This window comes from Argiope bruennichi, chromosome 11 (assembly GCF_947563725.1).
Source record: "Argiope bruennichi chromosome 11, qqArgBrue1.1, whole genome shotgun sequence".
Classification (NCBI taxonomy): domain Eukaryota; kingdom Metazoa; phylum Arthropoda; class Arachnida; order Araneae; family Araneidae; genus Argiope; species Argiope bruennichi.
Genome location: NC_079161.1, coordinates 7075394 through 7094783, shown reverse-complemented (window position 1 = coordinate 7094783; position 19390 = coordinate 7075394). Strand labels below are relative to the sequence as shown.

Below are 19390 nucleotides of genomic sequence, written 5' to 3'. Positions count from 1 at the left end.
CAAGTAAAAGTAAAGTGTACTCTCAATTATTTGAGCCACTTTATATATATATATATATATATATATATATATATATATATATATATATATATATATATATATATATATATATATATATATATATATATATATATATATATATATATATATATATATATATATAGTCCCATTCTTAGTGATTTTATTAAAATTTTATGTTATTAATATAAACATTTTTACATGATAATTATTGATAGATGTGTTTATGAGAATATATTTCCTAAAATTCAGTCACATTTCTGTTATTTGTTAGCATGCGTGCAAAAATTTTCTCTTAATATTTCAACTTTCTTATTTCAAGCCATACCATTTAGGTTAGTACAGCACATATAAATTTAATTACATTATACAGAAATAAAAAAAATATTAAAAGGGAAGAATCTTTTCACTAAAGTAATATCATTTTTAATGTTTGCTTATTTTTGCATAATACTTTTGAAATAGTTAACACAATTTGAAGAGGAGTAATGATTTTTTGCCAATCTTCAGGTAGCAAAACATATACTGAATCATAAATCTTTAAATAAAGTATTTTTTAGATTTAAAAAAACAAAAACACCTCAAATAATCATAAAAATACATTTCTCTTCTTTATTGGTTCTTTTATCATATATAACTAAGTATCGTTTGATGTAAAGTAAACATTTTTATTTTTATTTAATATATTATATATTAGCATTTTATTGAAATTATTTTACAGCCAGAGAAGGAGAAAGCACAGGATTTATCACTTTTGATCCATTTTTAAAAAAAATAATCTCTATTACAATAATAATAAAGATGATTGTATGTGTGTTGACTCTCTACAGGCCACATCATTTGACCTACAGCGGCAAATTTGGGACATGATTGAAATTTAGTACTACCAATATCCTGCACATGATTTTTTTATTGGCTATATTTCTATACTAAACTTAGATGAATAAAATCACAGCTTTTGCATTTATACTTTATTTAGATGTGCTTTATTTTACAATGATCAAATTCTAATTAATATATATAGTTCTAAAACATCATCATAAGATCCTATGATTTAGAAAATTTTTCAGCAAATAAAAATATGAAAAAGTATCTTTATTAATAAAAATTAACATATTCATTTTAAAACAAACAGTAAACTGCTAAACAATAACAGTACAAAATAGCCGGCTCATCAAGCGACACTCTCTTTAATTTATATTTTTTCTAACAACAAAACTGAATATCTTCTCGTTGTTAATTCAAAAACAACAAAGACAATGAAAAAATAAATAAAACGACTAACTGTTGTTTTAAAGTTCTGTATAAGTTCATCAAGCAAGCCATAATAAGTAGATAGACTGTGACGTCATACAGTTGGTACATTAGCAAACGATTAATCCACGTTTCACGTCAAAATAGAAAATTAATCAAGATAAATTAATCCTAGTTATCACTATAATTTTCATAAATCGCTTCATCGATAAAAAAAATTTCTAAATTTGTCTTTTCTGAGTTGGAAAAATAAAAATCTATGATTTTGATAGTTTGCGCCTTATCTTTACTAAAGATTCGAATTATAACATTTCATTTGAAATACTTTGACACATTAGCTCTATTTTTTAGTCTGTACTTCCTTGACACGAAAGTTAAATGACGACAATTTAGCGACGATGTCCCTAATCCCTTTGCCTACTGTACGGAAATGAGTATTTTTTTAAAAATTCATGCTGCTTTGAGTTTGCAGTTAATCTGGCATCGTTTATTATCTCTGAAAGCTTTAAGGCGCGTAAATAAAGTTATAAATAATGTCTATATTAGTATTGTTATGAGTATATTTTTGTTATTTATTTTATAGCAATTTTTATACTTTACACTTTTTTCATTTTGATATCGGAAACAATTTCTGCAAGTATTCTCTTGAGTTAAAGATTATGATTAAATCGAAAGTTAAAGGAATCTCGCCTGGTGAGAAGTAAGGATCATAGTTTTTATATATATTTTATTTTTATATTTTTTAAGTATAATATCCCATATGAAACTGTTGATATATTTTAGATTTAGATCTGTACAAAATATTTTGAAGGACTCGAAAATTTTATCGTGTCTTCGAATGATAGATTTTAAAACTTTCTTTGCTTCGTAAATGAATATAAAATATAGAATTAATATGTTAAAGTATTTCAAATGATATAAGAATATTTGACTGAACTTTTGAGACGATTTTTTGTTCTTAGTAAGAAATAGGACTCTAATATTAAGTCTTATCCTTTATTAAATCCGTTGATTTTATCATTTTAACTCATCAAAAATGTGTGTATATAAAATTATTATTTCAAATTATAATTATTTTATTCAGAATTAGCTTTTGCAATAATTAGAAAATAATTCTCCTTATTTATGTAATAATTAACTTAAACATCAGCTGAATTACCTGTAGTAAATAATATATTAAATTGTAGTTTTTTTTTTAATTCATTGATTCTTTTATTTATTAGCAGCAACATTTTTTTTCATAGCATACTATACTAATAAATAGAATTTTGAAAATTCTGCTCAGTTTTATTAAGTAGAAAATATTTTGGTAAAAATTTACTGTACGGTCACCCTTGGCGACTTTTTCAAAATCTCGCCAAAAGTCGCCAAAATGGCGATTCTTTTGTATGAACGAGATTTAAAGAAAACAGCGTAGTGAAAATGTTGCCTGCGGAAAAAAATGAAATGGCGGCCAAATCGCTGAAATCGTTAATAATGAACAATAAACATGTATAACAAGTTTGTATAAACGAGAAACAAATCGCTGAAATTGTTAATAATGAACAATAAACATACCTCTCTCCTATTAGCCGCTATCGCTCGACCCCTCACTACCTTCCACCTTACTCCGCCTCTACTTTGATGACGATATTCCGTCTTCCGGCTCTTTGAGGAGGGTAAATGCGGATGATGGAGTCGACAAAGGCCATGAACTTGTTACACATGTGCTTGTTCTTTTTGCGCCACACATACTCGGCTAGATAGTAATCGAGTTATGTTTTTGCTTTGCTCGCTGGTACGCCTCTACTTACCTGAACTAAAATCTCATTCAATGTCATTCTACTCAATTAAAAAAAAGAACCCTTTCTCACACTCCTTTTGACGTCATGCATTTGTCCTTTCACCTTTGATTTACACCTCCATTCAAAGCCATCACTTATATCATGCCTTTCAACCAATTTCATGTCCTTGCCACACTTACAACACTCATATTTATTCGCAATCAAACCCGTTTTCATACAAAATTCAAACGTCTCCTTACCTTTATCTAGTCCATACAAATACCTTAAATTAACATTCTCATCATACCACATAACATCATTCTCACCAAACATTCTCGCACTTACCTCAGACATTCCCCATGCAGCAGCCATCACAAAAAAATCCAAATAAAAGAACGCGGGAGCTGAAGATTGAAAAAGCACACGTGCAACGTGGTCAAACGAAAATTAAATAATGGCGTCTACTATGGGCAGTGTTACAACCTAATTTCATTCAGTTGACTAATAGGATTAATGCAATTACCCTATTATAATTAGTTGTCGGTCGGATGGGGGTTGCCATATAGAAAGATTTATCGCCAATCTAAAAAAATCGTGCCAAGGGTGACCGTACAGTAAACCTGATCCAATATTTTTCTTTATTTAAATAGTTGAAGTTTATTTAGGTTTCTTAGTATCCAACTCTTTTTAATGTATTTGTGCAATTCTACAAAAATGTCAATGTTAGCAAAATAGTAGTACATACCATTTGAAAGCTGGGACTATATATTTTAACAGTGAACAGAGTTGCTTTTAAGATTATAAATTCTTTTATTAAAAAAAGCCATTACAGTTGTTTTATCTTCTTTCAGAAAGTTTGGCAATTTGGTATATACAGTAATCATCAATTTTTCAAAAATATTTTCTAATTAAAAAATATGGTCAGTGTATGTCTAAATATACTTTATAGATTTACATGCTATAAGTTTATTTTTCTAAAGAATATCCTTATTGCATTTGATCTAAGAGCTATTTTAAATTCATTTCATGAATGTTGGTTACTTAAAAATATTAACTTTTTACATTCAGCATAAAAATTTCTGGTGAAAACTTTACAAAATTTATATTCTGTGTTCATTTTGGGAATATTTAAATATTTAACCAATAGAAGTGGAAGTTTGCATCTGAAAACTTGCACAGAAAATTGAATTTTTTGCCTTGAGAAATTTTAAAGTGTCAGTCAGTTATTGGTTTGGCAGTCAGTTACCAATTTGTTTTAATTACAACCATTCTTTATTGTACTAGTATTTTATAACTTAAATGCTATATGCTGAAAGCTCATTCGGTATTCTGTGATAATTAATGTAACTTTATTTTAAATTCATTTTAATTTCAGAAGAATCTCTTATTGAATTAACATTACTTTTCATATAGGTTATATTAATGTCAGTCAGTTACTGTGTTTATAACTATTTTTTTAGTTATCCAAAAAGTATTTTGAAAATTCTATTGTATTACTACATTCAGCAATATATATATATATATATATATAGTTTGTATTATATTTTGCAAAATACTGTTCATTTCAGTATTTTGAGACAACCACTTTTCGACAATTTTTAAGGGGAGAGATGCAGAAGGAAGGATGAGCACATTTCCAGAATTCTTTGACCTTGATTTAGATACTTTTTTGCTCAATTTTCATTTCTGGCAGTATTATTTTAATTCAGTCTGCAAATAATCCAATTTTGTTTTATTGTATTAAATGTGAACATCTCCTCCTTCCATCTTTTCTCTCACCCCTATTTTGATCAATTAAATCTATCCTTACGTATGCACAAAGATGCAGAAGGTTTGGGAATCTGTTGTCAATCAATACTTGATGGGTTTTTTTGTGTGTGTGTGTGTTTGTCTGATTGTTAATCAGTTTACCTGGAATTGATCATGTTTTAAAAATTTATTTATATTTTTATCTAATGTTTATTTTTTGAATAATTCAAATGTGTATTTAAAATTTTTAAATATTCACAATTTTATTATAATCATTTTATTAATTTAGAATGAATTCTGTTGAAATGTGGGAAAATTTTTCTTATAGTAATTCTTTAGGTTTCTAACATATTTATAGTCATGATTTGTACTTTTGATTCATATCTTCTTCTATACTATACTATAAGTCACTTCTATAATATCATAATTATAATAGGAAAATTATTCATCTAATTGGATAGTAGATATGAGTCAGATGATTGCAGCAGTAAACAATTTTTTGATTTTGTCTTAATAAGTAATTGAACGAATGTTATTTTAAAATTGTCTTTTACTAATCTAGACAAAGTTTTCTTTTTCTTTGTACTTTTAAAATATATGTCAATAAACATATGTTCTGAAGTATTGTTTGCCAACGGATTTTAAAACACTCCTCGTTTTTTTTGTACATGCATTAGGGCGAGTTTAATTCTTCAAAATAGGGGCGAGAAGAAAGATAAAAAGAGGCAATGTTTACATTTAACAAGTAACTAAACTCGTATTACTCGAAGAGTTAATTAAAATAAATTAATACAATCAGAAATGACATGATGCTCACATACACATGAAAAAAAAAAGTATCTAATTAGTCAAAAATCGTCAGAGAAGACCTTGAATGATGAAGTCCAGAATGGGTTCATCCTTCCATGCCACACCCTTCAGTGAGTTAGGATTGTCAAAAAGTGATTGTCTCAGGATACTCAAATGAACAGCATATTAGATATTTCTTAATATATGCAGAATTAGAATTTCAATAATATATTGATTTTATTGCTACTGTTTATTCTTTTAAAAGGCATCTGATTGTAGAATTTTCAAACTCAATTTTTTTTTTTTTAAATTTGTATTTTAAGTGCAATGAAAACGAGATTTTTTTCAATGATGGGAGTGATGCACAATTTGTGCACAAAAGTTAGCTGCTTAAGAGAGCCAAATATTTTAATAGTTGTCGGATATACTGTCTGTAAAAGCCTGTGCAATATGTGCATAATACATATGCAATCTTTTCTAACTTCATATTTGATGGATAATGACAAATTTTCACTTGATGCAATAGGTCATGACAAAATGAATTTTTCAGAAATGTTTGAATATTATCAAACCTGGACTACTTAAGGCTTAGGTCAGTTTCTTGCAAAAATTTTATTTCACACATTTCTAAATTTACATTATATTCTATTATTCATTCCATGTACTTTTCGATTGCCTCTTCCCTGCGATACAATACAGTTAAGTTCCATTCTTCATAATATCGCATTAGAAAACAGCAATGATAAACTATATCAATGCTTAAAATGTGCTGATGCACCATTTTGACATCAAATATCAGTATTTTTTAAAAAATATTTTAATGATTTCAGATATGACTGCATAGGATTTCATTTTTTAATTTTCATCAGTGTTTATTATTTCTGAAACAAAGGAGCAATGGCTTCATTTTGGTGTTTTATTTCATAGATTTGGAAAAAGTAAATCTGCATGAACAATTGTCTGCATGTTAAACTATCTTTTTGCTTTCTTAACTCTTTTGCTTGATAAGATGTATTATAAATATGCTTCAAGAGGGTTGTTAATTGCAAAATCAGCTCAGGAATAATTGTTTTCAAGAATATTTTCTTCTAATTTTTCTTTTGTTCTGCTGATTTATGCAAATTTGTTCTAGATCCAAGTATAATTTTTTTTTCAGTGAGTTTTCTGATTTACTGTGGACAGTTGCTGTTAGTTTAGTTTCTTACTATTAGCATTATATTTGTTGCAAACATTTAAGTCACTGAAGCTTTAATATTGCTCATTTTCCATTTAAAAGGAAAGCAAAATTCTCACAATATCTAATTTTCATAATATCCAATGAATGTATAATTTCATTGAGCTTTCTTATTTCCACAATGTCCTGAGACTTCTCATGAAAGTCATAGGAGATTCGTACAGCTACTTTTGGATGGATTCTAATCATAAATCAAAAAATCTTTTTGCTGCATGAATTCATCTCCCTCCCCTGCTGCTTTAAATTTTTTGAAAAATTTGTAAGCGAGTTGTAATGGTTTTCGAAACACTCTGCGACTATGATTAATTTCTTCATGTCGTCAATAACAAAATCTAATTAAGGTGTTTTTTCAGTTTAAGATCTAGCTGAAATAATGTTATTATAATTTTTGGTTTTATTTATTGCAAAAATTCGAAATTTGTCTGTTTTTAAATCATTGATGGGATCACTGAGATGTTGATTCCTGTATCAATCTGTTTGCTTCAAACTGGTCAAAAGGCGATTCAGCTCTATCCCTTGTCCCAGAAAATTAGTAAATGTGATTCTTTTTTGAGCATAACATTATTTGTAATGTTACAAGAATATTTATTTAATTATTACTTTGTTCCTCTTTATAAGTACTTTATTTTTATTTTTAGATCAGCAAAGATGATCAGTGATAAAGATGGAAAGAAAGTAAGTTAATTTTCAATTATCATGATATCTTTCGTGGTATTTTTCAAATGTCCCCATCCATTTGAAATTTTTTATTTGTTGGACTAATCTCACCAAATTTGCTTTGACTGAAAAAAGGGGGAAAAAATTTAAAAAAAAAAAACCCTGCTGTATTTGGTACCTAAATATTTTTTTTAAAAAAGTTTTTTGTGTTTAGATATTATTATGTTATAACAATTTTTTTCCTTTTTATAACACTTACAGAATTTTTTTCACCAATGAAATCGTGCTTAATATTATAATGACTCGCCCTGAGCAATGCCCTGCATAAAATCATTGAAGCTAGAAGCATGAATTTTAGGAAGTTTTTCTTTGGGCATTAGAGGCTCACTAAGAACGAATTTCACAAACTTTTTACTCAAAGTTTAATTAAAAAACAGAAAAAGAATTTTAAGGTGTTTTCACATGAATTTGAAAAACACATTTTCAGAAAATATCTTGTCTGTGACAAAGATTTGGTATACAGTCTTCCCACCAAATTTTTAGATTTCTATCAAATTTTGAGCAACATCCATATAGAGGAACTAAAAATTATAAAATGAAGTGAGCTAGATAGATAAAATTCTGTGCACATTTTTAACATCTATTGTACAGACATCTGTCAAATTTTGAGCCAAATCTAACTAGGGGTTCATGGTACGTTGGTCTTTATTTTTAGAAAGATGTAAACATCATTAAAAATGCAGTGACTTAATATATCAAATTTGGTATGCAATTTTGTGGCTGCAAGTGTAGTTTTTATCAATTTAGAAGAATGCGTCTAAACCGAAATTTGCTTTTTGGATACTTTTAACTGCATACAGGGATTAATTGCTAATACTCTTGCCAAGTATCACACAATAGAATCAGTAAAAATCTGTTACACCTAAGGTTAATATTTTTTAACTATTGTATATCAATGCCATACAAAGTGTTTTCTGGTTGTATGCAAGAAAAATTTGGGGAGGCGCTCCCATTGATTTATTTTCGTTATGATTCTAACTATAAAGCTGTTTTCGATTTATTAATTTTTTTATTTGACTTCATGAATTTGTTTCCATTTTTTATGAAAACTAGGACTTGTTAAAGCATTTTCATTGCTTCCTAAATTATATATAACATTTCATCTGTAATTATTTTTAAGTAAGAATTTTTGCTTATAGGTTAAAAAACAAGTTTTCATTAAATTTTAGGAATGTTAAATGTTTATTAAAGGCCTTTGCTAAGCTTAAAAGTGACAAGGACATTTTTTTTTTTGGTCTGATCATTGTGAAATGTTGCTGTTATTTTCTATAACGAAATGATCTAAAAAACTCATTAAAAAATTCTTAGCTTTATAAGATTGTAAATGAAATTACTAAATAAAATGATTTAGTGTGAGAAAAATTTAGTCCATGCTGAATCTTATTTGTTATTGCTTATATAAAAATCAAATACAAAATTTTTGGTCATGCTGTGCTTCTACATCACTATCGACAATTTCTGAAATGCTGTATCGATCTAAACGCATTGTTAACTTAATAATTTTAAGAAATGTTAAAATCTTTATTGTTAATCTTATAAAAGTTGACTTAGTTTTTTGGTATGGAAAAAAAAATTTTCATTTTTATGATCATTTCTATGTTTTTGTCATATCCAAAAGGTCAAAATTTTAAAATAGAAGAACAATATGCAAATACAGAAATAAATGTTAAAATTTAAAGAATGAGCATTTAAAATTAATTTTAAAACATTTTTTTCGATAAAAACTATGGATTATGAAACAGAAAAAAATATTATGCTTGGAAAATACACAGTTTACATACATATACTTATACAAAGGTACTTAATTTCTTTTGTTTGTGCTTGAAATTACTTAATTTTTGCCACAGTTTCTCACTGTGCTCCCTGAGTACCATGCTTATATGAGTACTGAGAGCTTTTATGAGTATATAATTGAGTAAATTATTGCGGCAATTATTTTACAGTGGTGCCATGACTTAATGAACTTGTGTTTTCCTTTTTCATCAAGATTTTGCAATAGTCTCTCTTTCTCTAGGAGACAAATCCGAGGCTAGAAATTTAGCAATTTGTAAATTTCGGATGATTACTTTGTTAATATCTGCAATGCTATCCATCTATAACTTAGATGTGTATTTACTGCCTATGTATCTCATACTCCAATTGTCAGAAGAATGACTTTTTGCATGTGAAAATTCAATAATTCTCTACAAAATTCATAGTTTTTTATATATATATATATATATATATATATTGTTAAAATATGTTTTATAAAAATTATATTATATATTTAATTTTCAACTTTTTATTTTTCTTATCTAAAAATAAAAAGATAGATGATTTTTTTTCCATTCCACTCCATTTTCTGTATTCTTTAATTTGCTAGTTTGTTTTCTTCCCATTTAGTTGAAAAGCAAGTCTGAAATCATAAATGGAAATTTAGGTAAGTTTTTTGCGAAATTGCTTTGCTTGTAACTTTGCTGTGTGAGTGTGTATTAGTATTTTTGCTTTTCATGTATTTTTATTTATAACTTTTTGACCATTTTAATATTTTTATTTTATTTGTACGGTGTTAATTATTAACAACATTGTGTTCTTAATTCATGCAATGTATATTATTTGTTATTGAAAATAATTGGAAAATATGTTTTAATAAGGGAAAGTAAAAGTTAAAGTAAATATATTTTTCTTTAAATTGAAAACCTTTTTTGACAATTCTTGAAGAATATCCACTTTTCTTTAATGATAAATAAACTAATTGCAATAATTTTAAACCTATTACTAACTTTATTTAATTAAATAATAATGGTTTTGGGCTTTTTGACAAAATTTATAATATTTATATATGTAATTTATAGATAAATATTTGTTGGATTTTTTTTATCTTGTTGCATATTATAATCGTATTTAATATCTTATTTTTTCTTTTATTTATAATAAGCTGCATATCTTTTAAATTATGGAAAATCAAATATTTAAATAAATAGGTAAATTCCAATGTATTAGTTTCATGAGCATCAATAAGCATTTGCTCTATTGGTGTTTTATTTTTAAGAGTTAATTGTTTTATCTAAATATGATTAAAAAACAGTTCCTTATTTTAAAATTGCAGATTTTTTCAAGTAATGAAATTGTCAGTGTCATTAAAATATCATATTAAATAACATTAGGTTATTTTTTTCTATGATATAACAATGTTATCATGATGAAAATTGGATTAAATTATGTTTGGTGAAATGGCAAGCTCAAAATTAAAAATATAAGAAATTCCAGATTGTGTGAATATTCTTTCTTCAGAATCTTTCTTTGTAAGGAATGTTATTTATTTAATGATGAAAGAAATAAAAATACTGTTTAATAGTACATTTGATATAATAATTGAAAAATCAGGGTTGCTCTGACAACTGGGAAAACCTAGGGAATTTAAAAAGCGGCAGAAAAAACCCAGGAAAATTTGAAATTTTTCATAAAAAACCAAGAAAATACATCGAAATTTTAAGCTCTATAGTTATTTTCTTCCCATCTAAAAAGTACCAATCTCTAAAGATTACAAGAATAATAGTCATAGCTCTCAAAAATGAAACAATACCATTCGCAATCGTGTAATGTAATGTAATACACCATTGTAATCGTGTAACATTTCTCTGGTGGAAAATTCAATCTGTAGAAGCAACACGGTGGTATTTAATCTGGCGCCTTACTTGAGTTTATTGCATGATTTGTTTATTATTTGAGAAATTGTAATCTTATTCAAAGTAGGTTAAAGCATATTTTTAAAACAACGAGCTGCTGAAAATACATATTTAATACGAATTGGACAAGTAAAAAAAAACAATCTTGACTTTGCTGAATGCGTTCGACAAGTTGCTCAAAATCCATTTGTTGCGTACTGCTTGCTTTGTTAGAAGATAATAAGCTTAAGTAATATGAGAAAACTGGCACTTACTCAAACCAAAAGAGGAAAACATGTAAGACTGCCTTCCAGTTCAAAAGAATCATCATTTATGTTGAATTTAGTATCTAAAAGGAATACAGAAAAGGTTAGCATGTCAAATCCGAAAGCGACAAATTTAATGTATGAAAATGAACCGATTTCAAACTTTTTAGTTAAAGAACAATAATTTAAAGCTGAATTTTTATGAGCATTAAAACCTGTTGTGTGACATTCGTCTTTTAATGCATCCTATGATATATTGGAAATATTTTCACATAGGTTTGCTTATATCGGAAATATTTTCACATAGGTTTTGAAAATGAATTAGTAAAAAATGTTCGTTAGGTCATACAAAAAGTCATACCTTATTTGGTAAGAATTAGCTTCATAGAACTGATGGCTGAAAAATCTGCAGAAGTTGCTGAAATTGATGCCCAAATACATAAATTGATAAAAATGAATAAGGAACGAAAAGTAATCGTACTTTGTAATTCTTTGTGGTTGAATAATCATTAAGTGACTTGTGTCGTGATATAACAAAAATGTTTTGTATTTTAATTTACCCATGTTCTTAATTTTGTGTGAATTACAGTTATGAGAGGTAATATACTCCCCCTTCCCCCTCCTAATATATAAATTTTGTCTTGCTAAATTCGAAATAATAATAAAAAAAATTGTATGCAAATATAAATCTTTTTAATAATATGATTATTTCGAATAATGTTAAATTGCTGCTTCTTTTCCTTGTATTTTCTACCCCTTGAAATCATTTTCCTCTATAACTAGCACATGAGTGCTATTCGAGCATTTCCTCGTATCTTTTCTCGTACAGGGAAAACACAGGAAATTTCTTCTTTTTTTTTCCTATTTTGAGTGGCAACCCTGAAGATGCTTGGTTTGCAAATTGTTAATTGATTGGAGTACCTTGACTCTATCATCAGAAAATAATCAGACATACCCTCCAACAACTATAGAATTTATAGTTGCTGTGGAAATTAGGTGAAAACTATGAAGTTATGGATGCATTGTGTAAAAACAACGGAAAACTACAAAAAACACCCTCTTTCCAAATTCTTGCTCATAGCAGTACTATTGATTAGTAAAAAAATTTTTTTAACATGGTTAAAAAAAACAACAACAACAAAAAACTGGGATCGCTTCTCATTACAAAATGTATGTAGGAATTTGTTATGATTCTAAAATTGAGTAATGATAATTTTTTTTTAAAAAATGCAAATGCTTACTATTTAATTTAAAAAAATTGTAAATGTGAAAAAATAGTGTTAATTTGTTTGATCAGCAAAATTTTATTGTGTGATTTTTTTATTTGCAAGATTAGTTCACTTATTTATTTACTCAATAATAAATGTCTATTAAATAATTTTAATAATTTTGTGTTTTTATTAGAATTTTACTGGTCACAACGTTTTTGAAGAATTCTCATAAAAAGGATTGAGAAATTTACTTGCAACATTATAATATCTGTAATTTTGCATTCATTTCTTTCTACCTTCCTAACTTCATATATTGCTATTAAGAAAAGAAAAGGGGAAAACTGACTTATTGGTTTTATGACATTTTATTAAAATGAAGCTGAACAGTGGAATTAACTATTAAATAAGCATCTACACCCAAAATACTAAATACAGGATAATTTTAAACTTAATTGCTTCTTGTTTGTGCAAAGAGCAATTTCAGCAGTTGCTGTCATAGGCAGTCCAATTTAATTCCGTACTCAACCATCTTATTAAAGTTTATTCAATAAATTTTTATTTAACCTAAAATGTATTTTATTTATTTTTACTCAAGCTGTACAAGAACAGCTGACTATTTTGAAAAACTTATATAGTGGAGTTTTAAATATAGTGTTTTGGGAAAAATACGAATTCATCAAAGGTATCCAGAATTTTAAAAAATTTAGGGATTTCTGTGATACAAAATACTGTTTAATTATGAGGGAATGTTAGCATTATAAATTTCTTATTTTTTTTTCTTGCAACCTTTGCAAATTACCATTATTAAAGCTATGATACAATTTTTCATTTGTGTTGTAGAGCAAGATGGAGTGAATTGTAATTCTGGGAAGTCTGCACCACAGCCAACAATAGCAGATTTTTTGAATAAAATGTGAGTTTTTTAATTAGCAAATTATTTCTTAGAAAGTATTAAAATTTAGTATGCTTAGAAAATACGTATCTTCAGAATGTTGTATATTAAGGAATTAATATAATCTGTGAATTTTGTAAATGTATCATATCAAATCTCATTCAAGAATTAAATCAAATAAAAATTTTGAAATGTATACATTTAAATTGCACTTAAAACCAAAATTATGAGATTTGTCTCCATTATGCAATTTAAAATGAAACGCCATTATATCTAACAAGAAGAAATATCATTAATATAATATTTATGAAATGGAAAAATTTTAAAATATGTATCTCTTTTTTAAAAAAAAGTTGTAATTTGTTATTAAGTCAGTAAATAAATAACCGAATGCTTACTAAATTCTCTATGCAATATATAATACTATTATAAGAATTCTATAATTCTCACTGCTACAGAATAAGTGTTAAAATCCTTCATGTTGACATTCACTAGCAATTTTTTAAGATTTCTCGGCCCCAAATTAAAAAATATCTAAATGTAAGAGAAAATTTACTCTTTCCTGTCTTTCTGGGTAACTTCTAAATCTAAAGAAGTGAGGTATTTGAACATGAATTAAATATCGAACATAAACATCGATATCATAAATCTAATAACAGATGAGCATTCTCTATTTTATCATCTTTTTTTATTTCCTGGATGAGGACACAGGTACAGATAATTATTTACAATGATTATTTATATATTTAATTTCATGTGCACGAATATTTTACATGTCATAGAACCATCTTTCATTTTGTTCTTACACACACTTCACCAACAAAACTTAAACTTACTTCGGCTTCTGTGGGATCATGGGACTTTTTCTTGAGGACACCAAAGTGCACATGCTTATAAGAGTTACATCACATTATGGTTAAGCAAGGAATTCCATCAAGCATATTATGTATTTTTCTGGAGGTTATTAACAGGGAGTGACTCCCTAACCGAACATAAGCATTCTAGCTACTTAATTGCTTGGTTCCTACATCACATATGTCCTACTGGCACTTGCTTGATTTCTTCATATGCACATGGATAAGAAAAATTTGTATCTTCACTATTCTTCCCTTCATTTTCTTTTAAAAAAGCAGTCAAATGGTTTGCTTCCTTAAATCTAAAGATCTTTGGAAAATTACATACTCCAGCAAGACTATATCTATTTGGTCATGTGTTCATTCTATACATTTTATGCAGATAATAGCAAATTTCGATGACTACGTTCTGTGCACTCAGAAACTTTAGCTTTTGTTTAGTTTTTAGTCAATAACAGAGCATAGAGAGTTGACTTCAGCTACTGTGATAATAATACTATGAGCAATCAGGAAATGCCTACTCTTGTATATGATTACTGACTCATCCTTTACTCTCACACATGCACAGTTGCTTTTTACAGTGCAAACCATATTCTGCCGGCTATTGGTGGTATTGAAAATTCCGTTTTAAAATTGATATAATGAATAAATAAAATAATTTATAATGCTCATTAAAAATGTCTATCTTGGGCATTAGTTAGTGATGGTAACTGTTTTTATATTGTTCAAAATTCAAATAAAATTCTTATATAGTTGTTATGCTATTACATTAGTTAGCATTATTTTATATAAATATTTGTATTAAAAATATGTCTATTTTAATACTGGTATATATTCTGTTTATTTCAACATTCTGTTAGCTATGTAATGTAAATTTAATTTTATTCATTTCTTTGCTGTGTTATGTAATAATTTTTTTATTGTTATGCTTAAAGATTTATATTTATTTACAAGGAGTAAAAAGCGAAAGCTTCAAAATGGCAGTGATGTTGAAACTTCAAAGAAGACAAAAAGTGAAGACAAGAAGTGAGTTTGGAACCTTCATTTAAGTTAATTTTTCAGATAATCTGGATGCATTGAGTCATTAAAAACCGAATAGTTTTAATAGTCCTTATATAATGTCCTTAATATAGTTTTTTGCCCAAGTGCTTGTTTCTTTTCAAATAGAAAGGGGTGGGGGACAATTTCACCACATTATAGAACTATGCTGTATCTGACTGATTATGTGACTATTTTCTTTGGGTCGTCTGATCTTTAATTTCTCCTTGTGTCTTAATGAATCTAAAAGTCTGTAGAAAAGATTTTCTCAGTTTAGGAAAATACTGATTTTATATATATATATATATATCTTAATATATATAAATTACGTGTCACGTTGTTTGTCCGCGATGGACTCCTAAACTACTTAACCGATTTTAATCAAATTTGCACACCGTGTGCAGTTTGATCTAACTTAAAAGATAGGATAGCCCTTTTTTTGAATTTTTAATTAGAATTTTAATTATTAATTAAAAACTAACTTTCCCGCCAAGAAAATATTTTCATTTTCCCCACCGCCAAAAAAATCTTCCATTTTCCCCACCTCCAAATGAGTACGGCTTCATTTTTTCCCCCCAACAGTCATGAGGGTAGGCTTAAGATTTTTCGGCTGATTATTTGAAACGATTCTATTTATTTTCTTAATGTTTGATGCATTTAAAATTAAACATTGTTAATTAATCGATCTTTCAGATTCATTCTTAAGTACTTTTGAATTAAAATAATTCAGAATAAAGGAAATTAAAAATTTCTAATCTGCATAGCGTTACCCCAACTGGCGTAGAAAAATTCACGCATTTGCGTTACCGTAACTGACGCTGAAAATTCACGCATGCGCATTGTGTTCTGATAGTTGACAACAGATTCAACGAATTTTCAATGGATTCGGACTTGATTTAAATTATTTTTAAGTTAGTTGTGTGCTTTTGTAATTAAATTGTATTTATGTTAGTTATATATTTTTTGTATATGCTTATAGTTTTAAGTACATCGTTTTTTAAGTAGTTTTTTTTAACCTGTTTTCAACCAATTATTGTAACGATTCGTTTTATTTCCTTAGTGTTTGGTGCATTTAAAATTAAACATTGTTAATTAATCGTTCTGATAATGATGAATCTGAGAATATTTTGTTGACAAATTCTTGAAATATTACATAAATTAGGAAAGATATTCTTTAGTGCCCATAAAGTTTAAACGCTCAGTGACTGTTTTCACTAATCATATTACAAAAAAATACTTTGTTTCAGTAAAAAATATTATTATATTAATTGCAGATTTATCCTTTCCGCTTTAATTTATAGTATAAATTCTACGGGAACTAACAGAAAATTAGAGAGATACATATTACGTTATGACTGAAGGCGTTTATAATATTATGAGTGAATTATAAGACTATCAAAATTTGAAGTTTTAAAATATTGTGATGAAGAAGCTATTAAAGTAGGAATTGCGAAAAATATTTAATTATTAAAATTTTAACGAACATTAAGATTGGCGAACCGGCTGGTCGCTAAAGGCGGCTAGTATATATATATATATATATATATATATATTAATTTTTTTTTGTTGTTGTTGTTGTTTAGTTAGGGAAGCAATTGTTTCTTCTTAGGAAAAATTTTATGTATTTATGTAAAACACATGAATAAGTTTTTAATAGTAAAGATTTTTTTACATTAGTTATCTTTTGTAAAACATTTGTTTGCTATATTTTAACACCATTTAGTAAATTACGAATAGTAATATATTTAACTTTTTTGACTGAAAGAAATTTTGATACAAAAAATGTTTTAAGATTTTTGAAAAATATTTTGGAGAAATGTGCATTTAATTCACTGTGGATTTTCAAAAGTGCATATACTGTATTATTCAGTACATCCAAAAATTAAAGTAAAGCTGTTTATGATGTTCCACAATTACTTGTAGGTCAGTTGCCGTTTTTGGCTGGATATCAAAAATGAATTAATACCCATAAAATTCAGTTGTTTTCTTTCTCGTTTACAAAATTTTCAAAAAGAAAAAATTAAAATTTGTCCTTATCCCCATGACTCAGATCTTTGAGAAACAAAACTTTAGAATTATGTATATCTGTCTCTGGATAGGCTTATTTGAAATGTTGAAAGTTGGATAAAATTTTAATATACTGGCTTAACACCAAATTTGCAGATTTCTGTCAAATTTTGAATAAAATCCATTTACATTGAAAACTTGTCTTTTTTTTCTTTCTTTCTTTTCTTCTGTTTCTCCAAGTGCAAATGAATGCAATAATTTCTATGTGCAATGCTCTGTGCCAGTGAAGTTTGGTGCATTGTTTTAGCCTCTAAAATGTTGATCAGTATCAACTTTTGAACTAAATCTTTCAATGAGTTGCCCATCCATCATTTTTTACATTTGCATGTATATAAAGGGATAACACGAAACACTACAACTATAAATAAAATTTAGTACATAATCTTGTTACTAAAATTGGAGTATTGTGTCAAATTTTGGTTTCAGTTGGATGACAAAAAATTTTCAATATGTGTATTAAATTTTCTTTATTATGTTATGAAGCATAAAAACTCGTATATGGAACTAAAATATGAGTACTGAAAATAAAAAATCGATGGCTTTGCCTAATGGCCCTAATTTTTATGTGGAAGGGAATGGTGATAATACTTTTATTATGGAATATGCAAACAAGTTTAAAGGAAGCTACTTTTGCTGCTTTCACATGTGTTTTGCTGAGCGTATTATGTCATGTGTATGGATTGGAGTGATGATCCACTTTTGTCTTTTTATGCATCTGAAATTCATAAGCTACAAAGATTGTATGTTTTTAAATTTTTGGGAAAAAATTTCTCAAGTGCAGTTATTTTGTTATTGAATAGTTCAAAGCCAGTTTAATTTGTCTAAAAATGCATTATAGCATGCAATTTATGCAGAATGCAGATGTAAGAGGGAACAAATTATTAAAAGCTTTACATTTAACTAAAGAAATATTCAGTAATTTGTTTTTGAAGCATGATTTCCAATAGCTTGTTTTAAAAATACTGGAAGCTTAATAAATAGATATCCTGTAAATTGCATGAGTTAAAAAAAGTTGTTTTGTCTGAGGAGACTTGCTATTGCTACTGTAAAATAAGGGGGGGGGGTGGCATGTTCTGAGTTTTACATACATCACAAAGGAACAACAGTATGATTCAGTCCTCATGGAGTACATAGATTGTAGTCAAATTATCTGTACTCCATTTCAAGAATTTTAATCTCAGAAAATTAAGATTGGATGAGTTTTTTTTTATCCTTAATTTGATAACATTAAATTTTAAAAAAATGGCAATGAGTTTTGAGAATTATTTTTATCATTTCTCACTAACGAAAATCTGAAGTAAGAGAATTCAACATTGATAGAAATATTGAAAAAGGAAAATTGAATGAAATATCATGTTTCATAACTACATAAAACAGTCTAGCATAATCCACTCAGTAAGCATTATTAAAGAAATCATTACCAACAACAACCCATTCAAAATATTGCATAATTTTGGTGGAAGAAATGTCTAAACAAATATATGTCAATGTTATACAGAAAGAATTTGAATTCTTGATGTCTTTATCAAAAATGAAATTTCTTTTAGAAAAGGAAATTGCTACGATTGATTATAAAGCTCAATTGTTCAACAACCTTTTTCATTACTGCCAAAATCTGATGTTTTAGAAAAAAAAATTATTACTGAGAAAGCTAAATGAGTTGAAGTAATGAAATTATCATGATTTTTATATTCTAAATTTATTTATTTACATTTTAACCTTTATGCTCACCCAAAGTGGAATGTGTTATGAGGTAGTCATATAACATTTTTATTCTTTTATACTGCTAACTGTAGTATAATTAAATAATTCAAGAAGTACAATAAAGTCTTTTAATGAGATTTTTCAAATGAAATTTGCATTAAAAAATATTTTATTTAACTTAGTTTTA

The 19390-nt window shown here is 27.1% G+C and overlaps 1 protein-coding gene across 3 annotated transcripts in view; it reads left to right on the top strand.

The window, feature by feature from the left end:
- The first annotated feature begins 1779 nt into the window (after window positions 1-1779).
- The window catches only part of LOC129957060 (DNA (cytosine-5)-methyltransferase PliMCI-like), a 73036-nt gene continuing 55425 nt past the window's right edge, over window positions 1780-19390 (top strand). For all 3 annotated transcript variants that reach the window (XM_056069196.1, XM_056069197.1, XM_056069195.1), the window contains exons 1-5: window positions 1780-1972; window positions 7446-7482; window positions 9907-9943; window positions 13489-13561; window positions 15349-15420. In XM_056069196.1, the coding sequence (XP_055925171.1) occupies window positions 1932-1972; window positions 7446-7482; window positions 9907-9943; window positions 13489-13561; window positions 15349-15420 (260 nt within the window). In that variant the 5' untranslated portion in view covers window positions 1780-1931. The remainder of the gene's footprint in view (window positions 1973-7445; window positions 7483-9906; window positions 9944-13488; window positions 13562-15348; window positions 15421-19390) is intronic.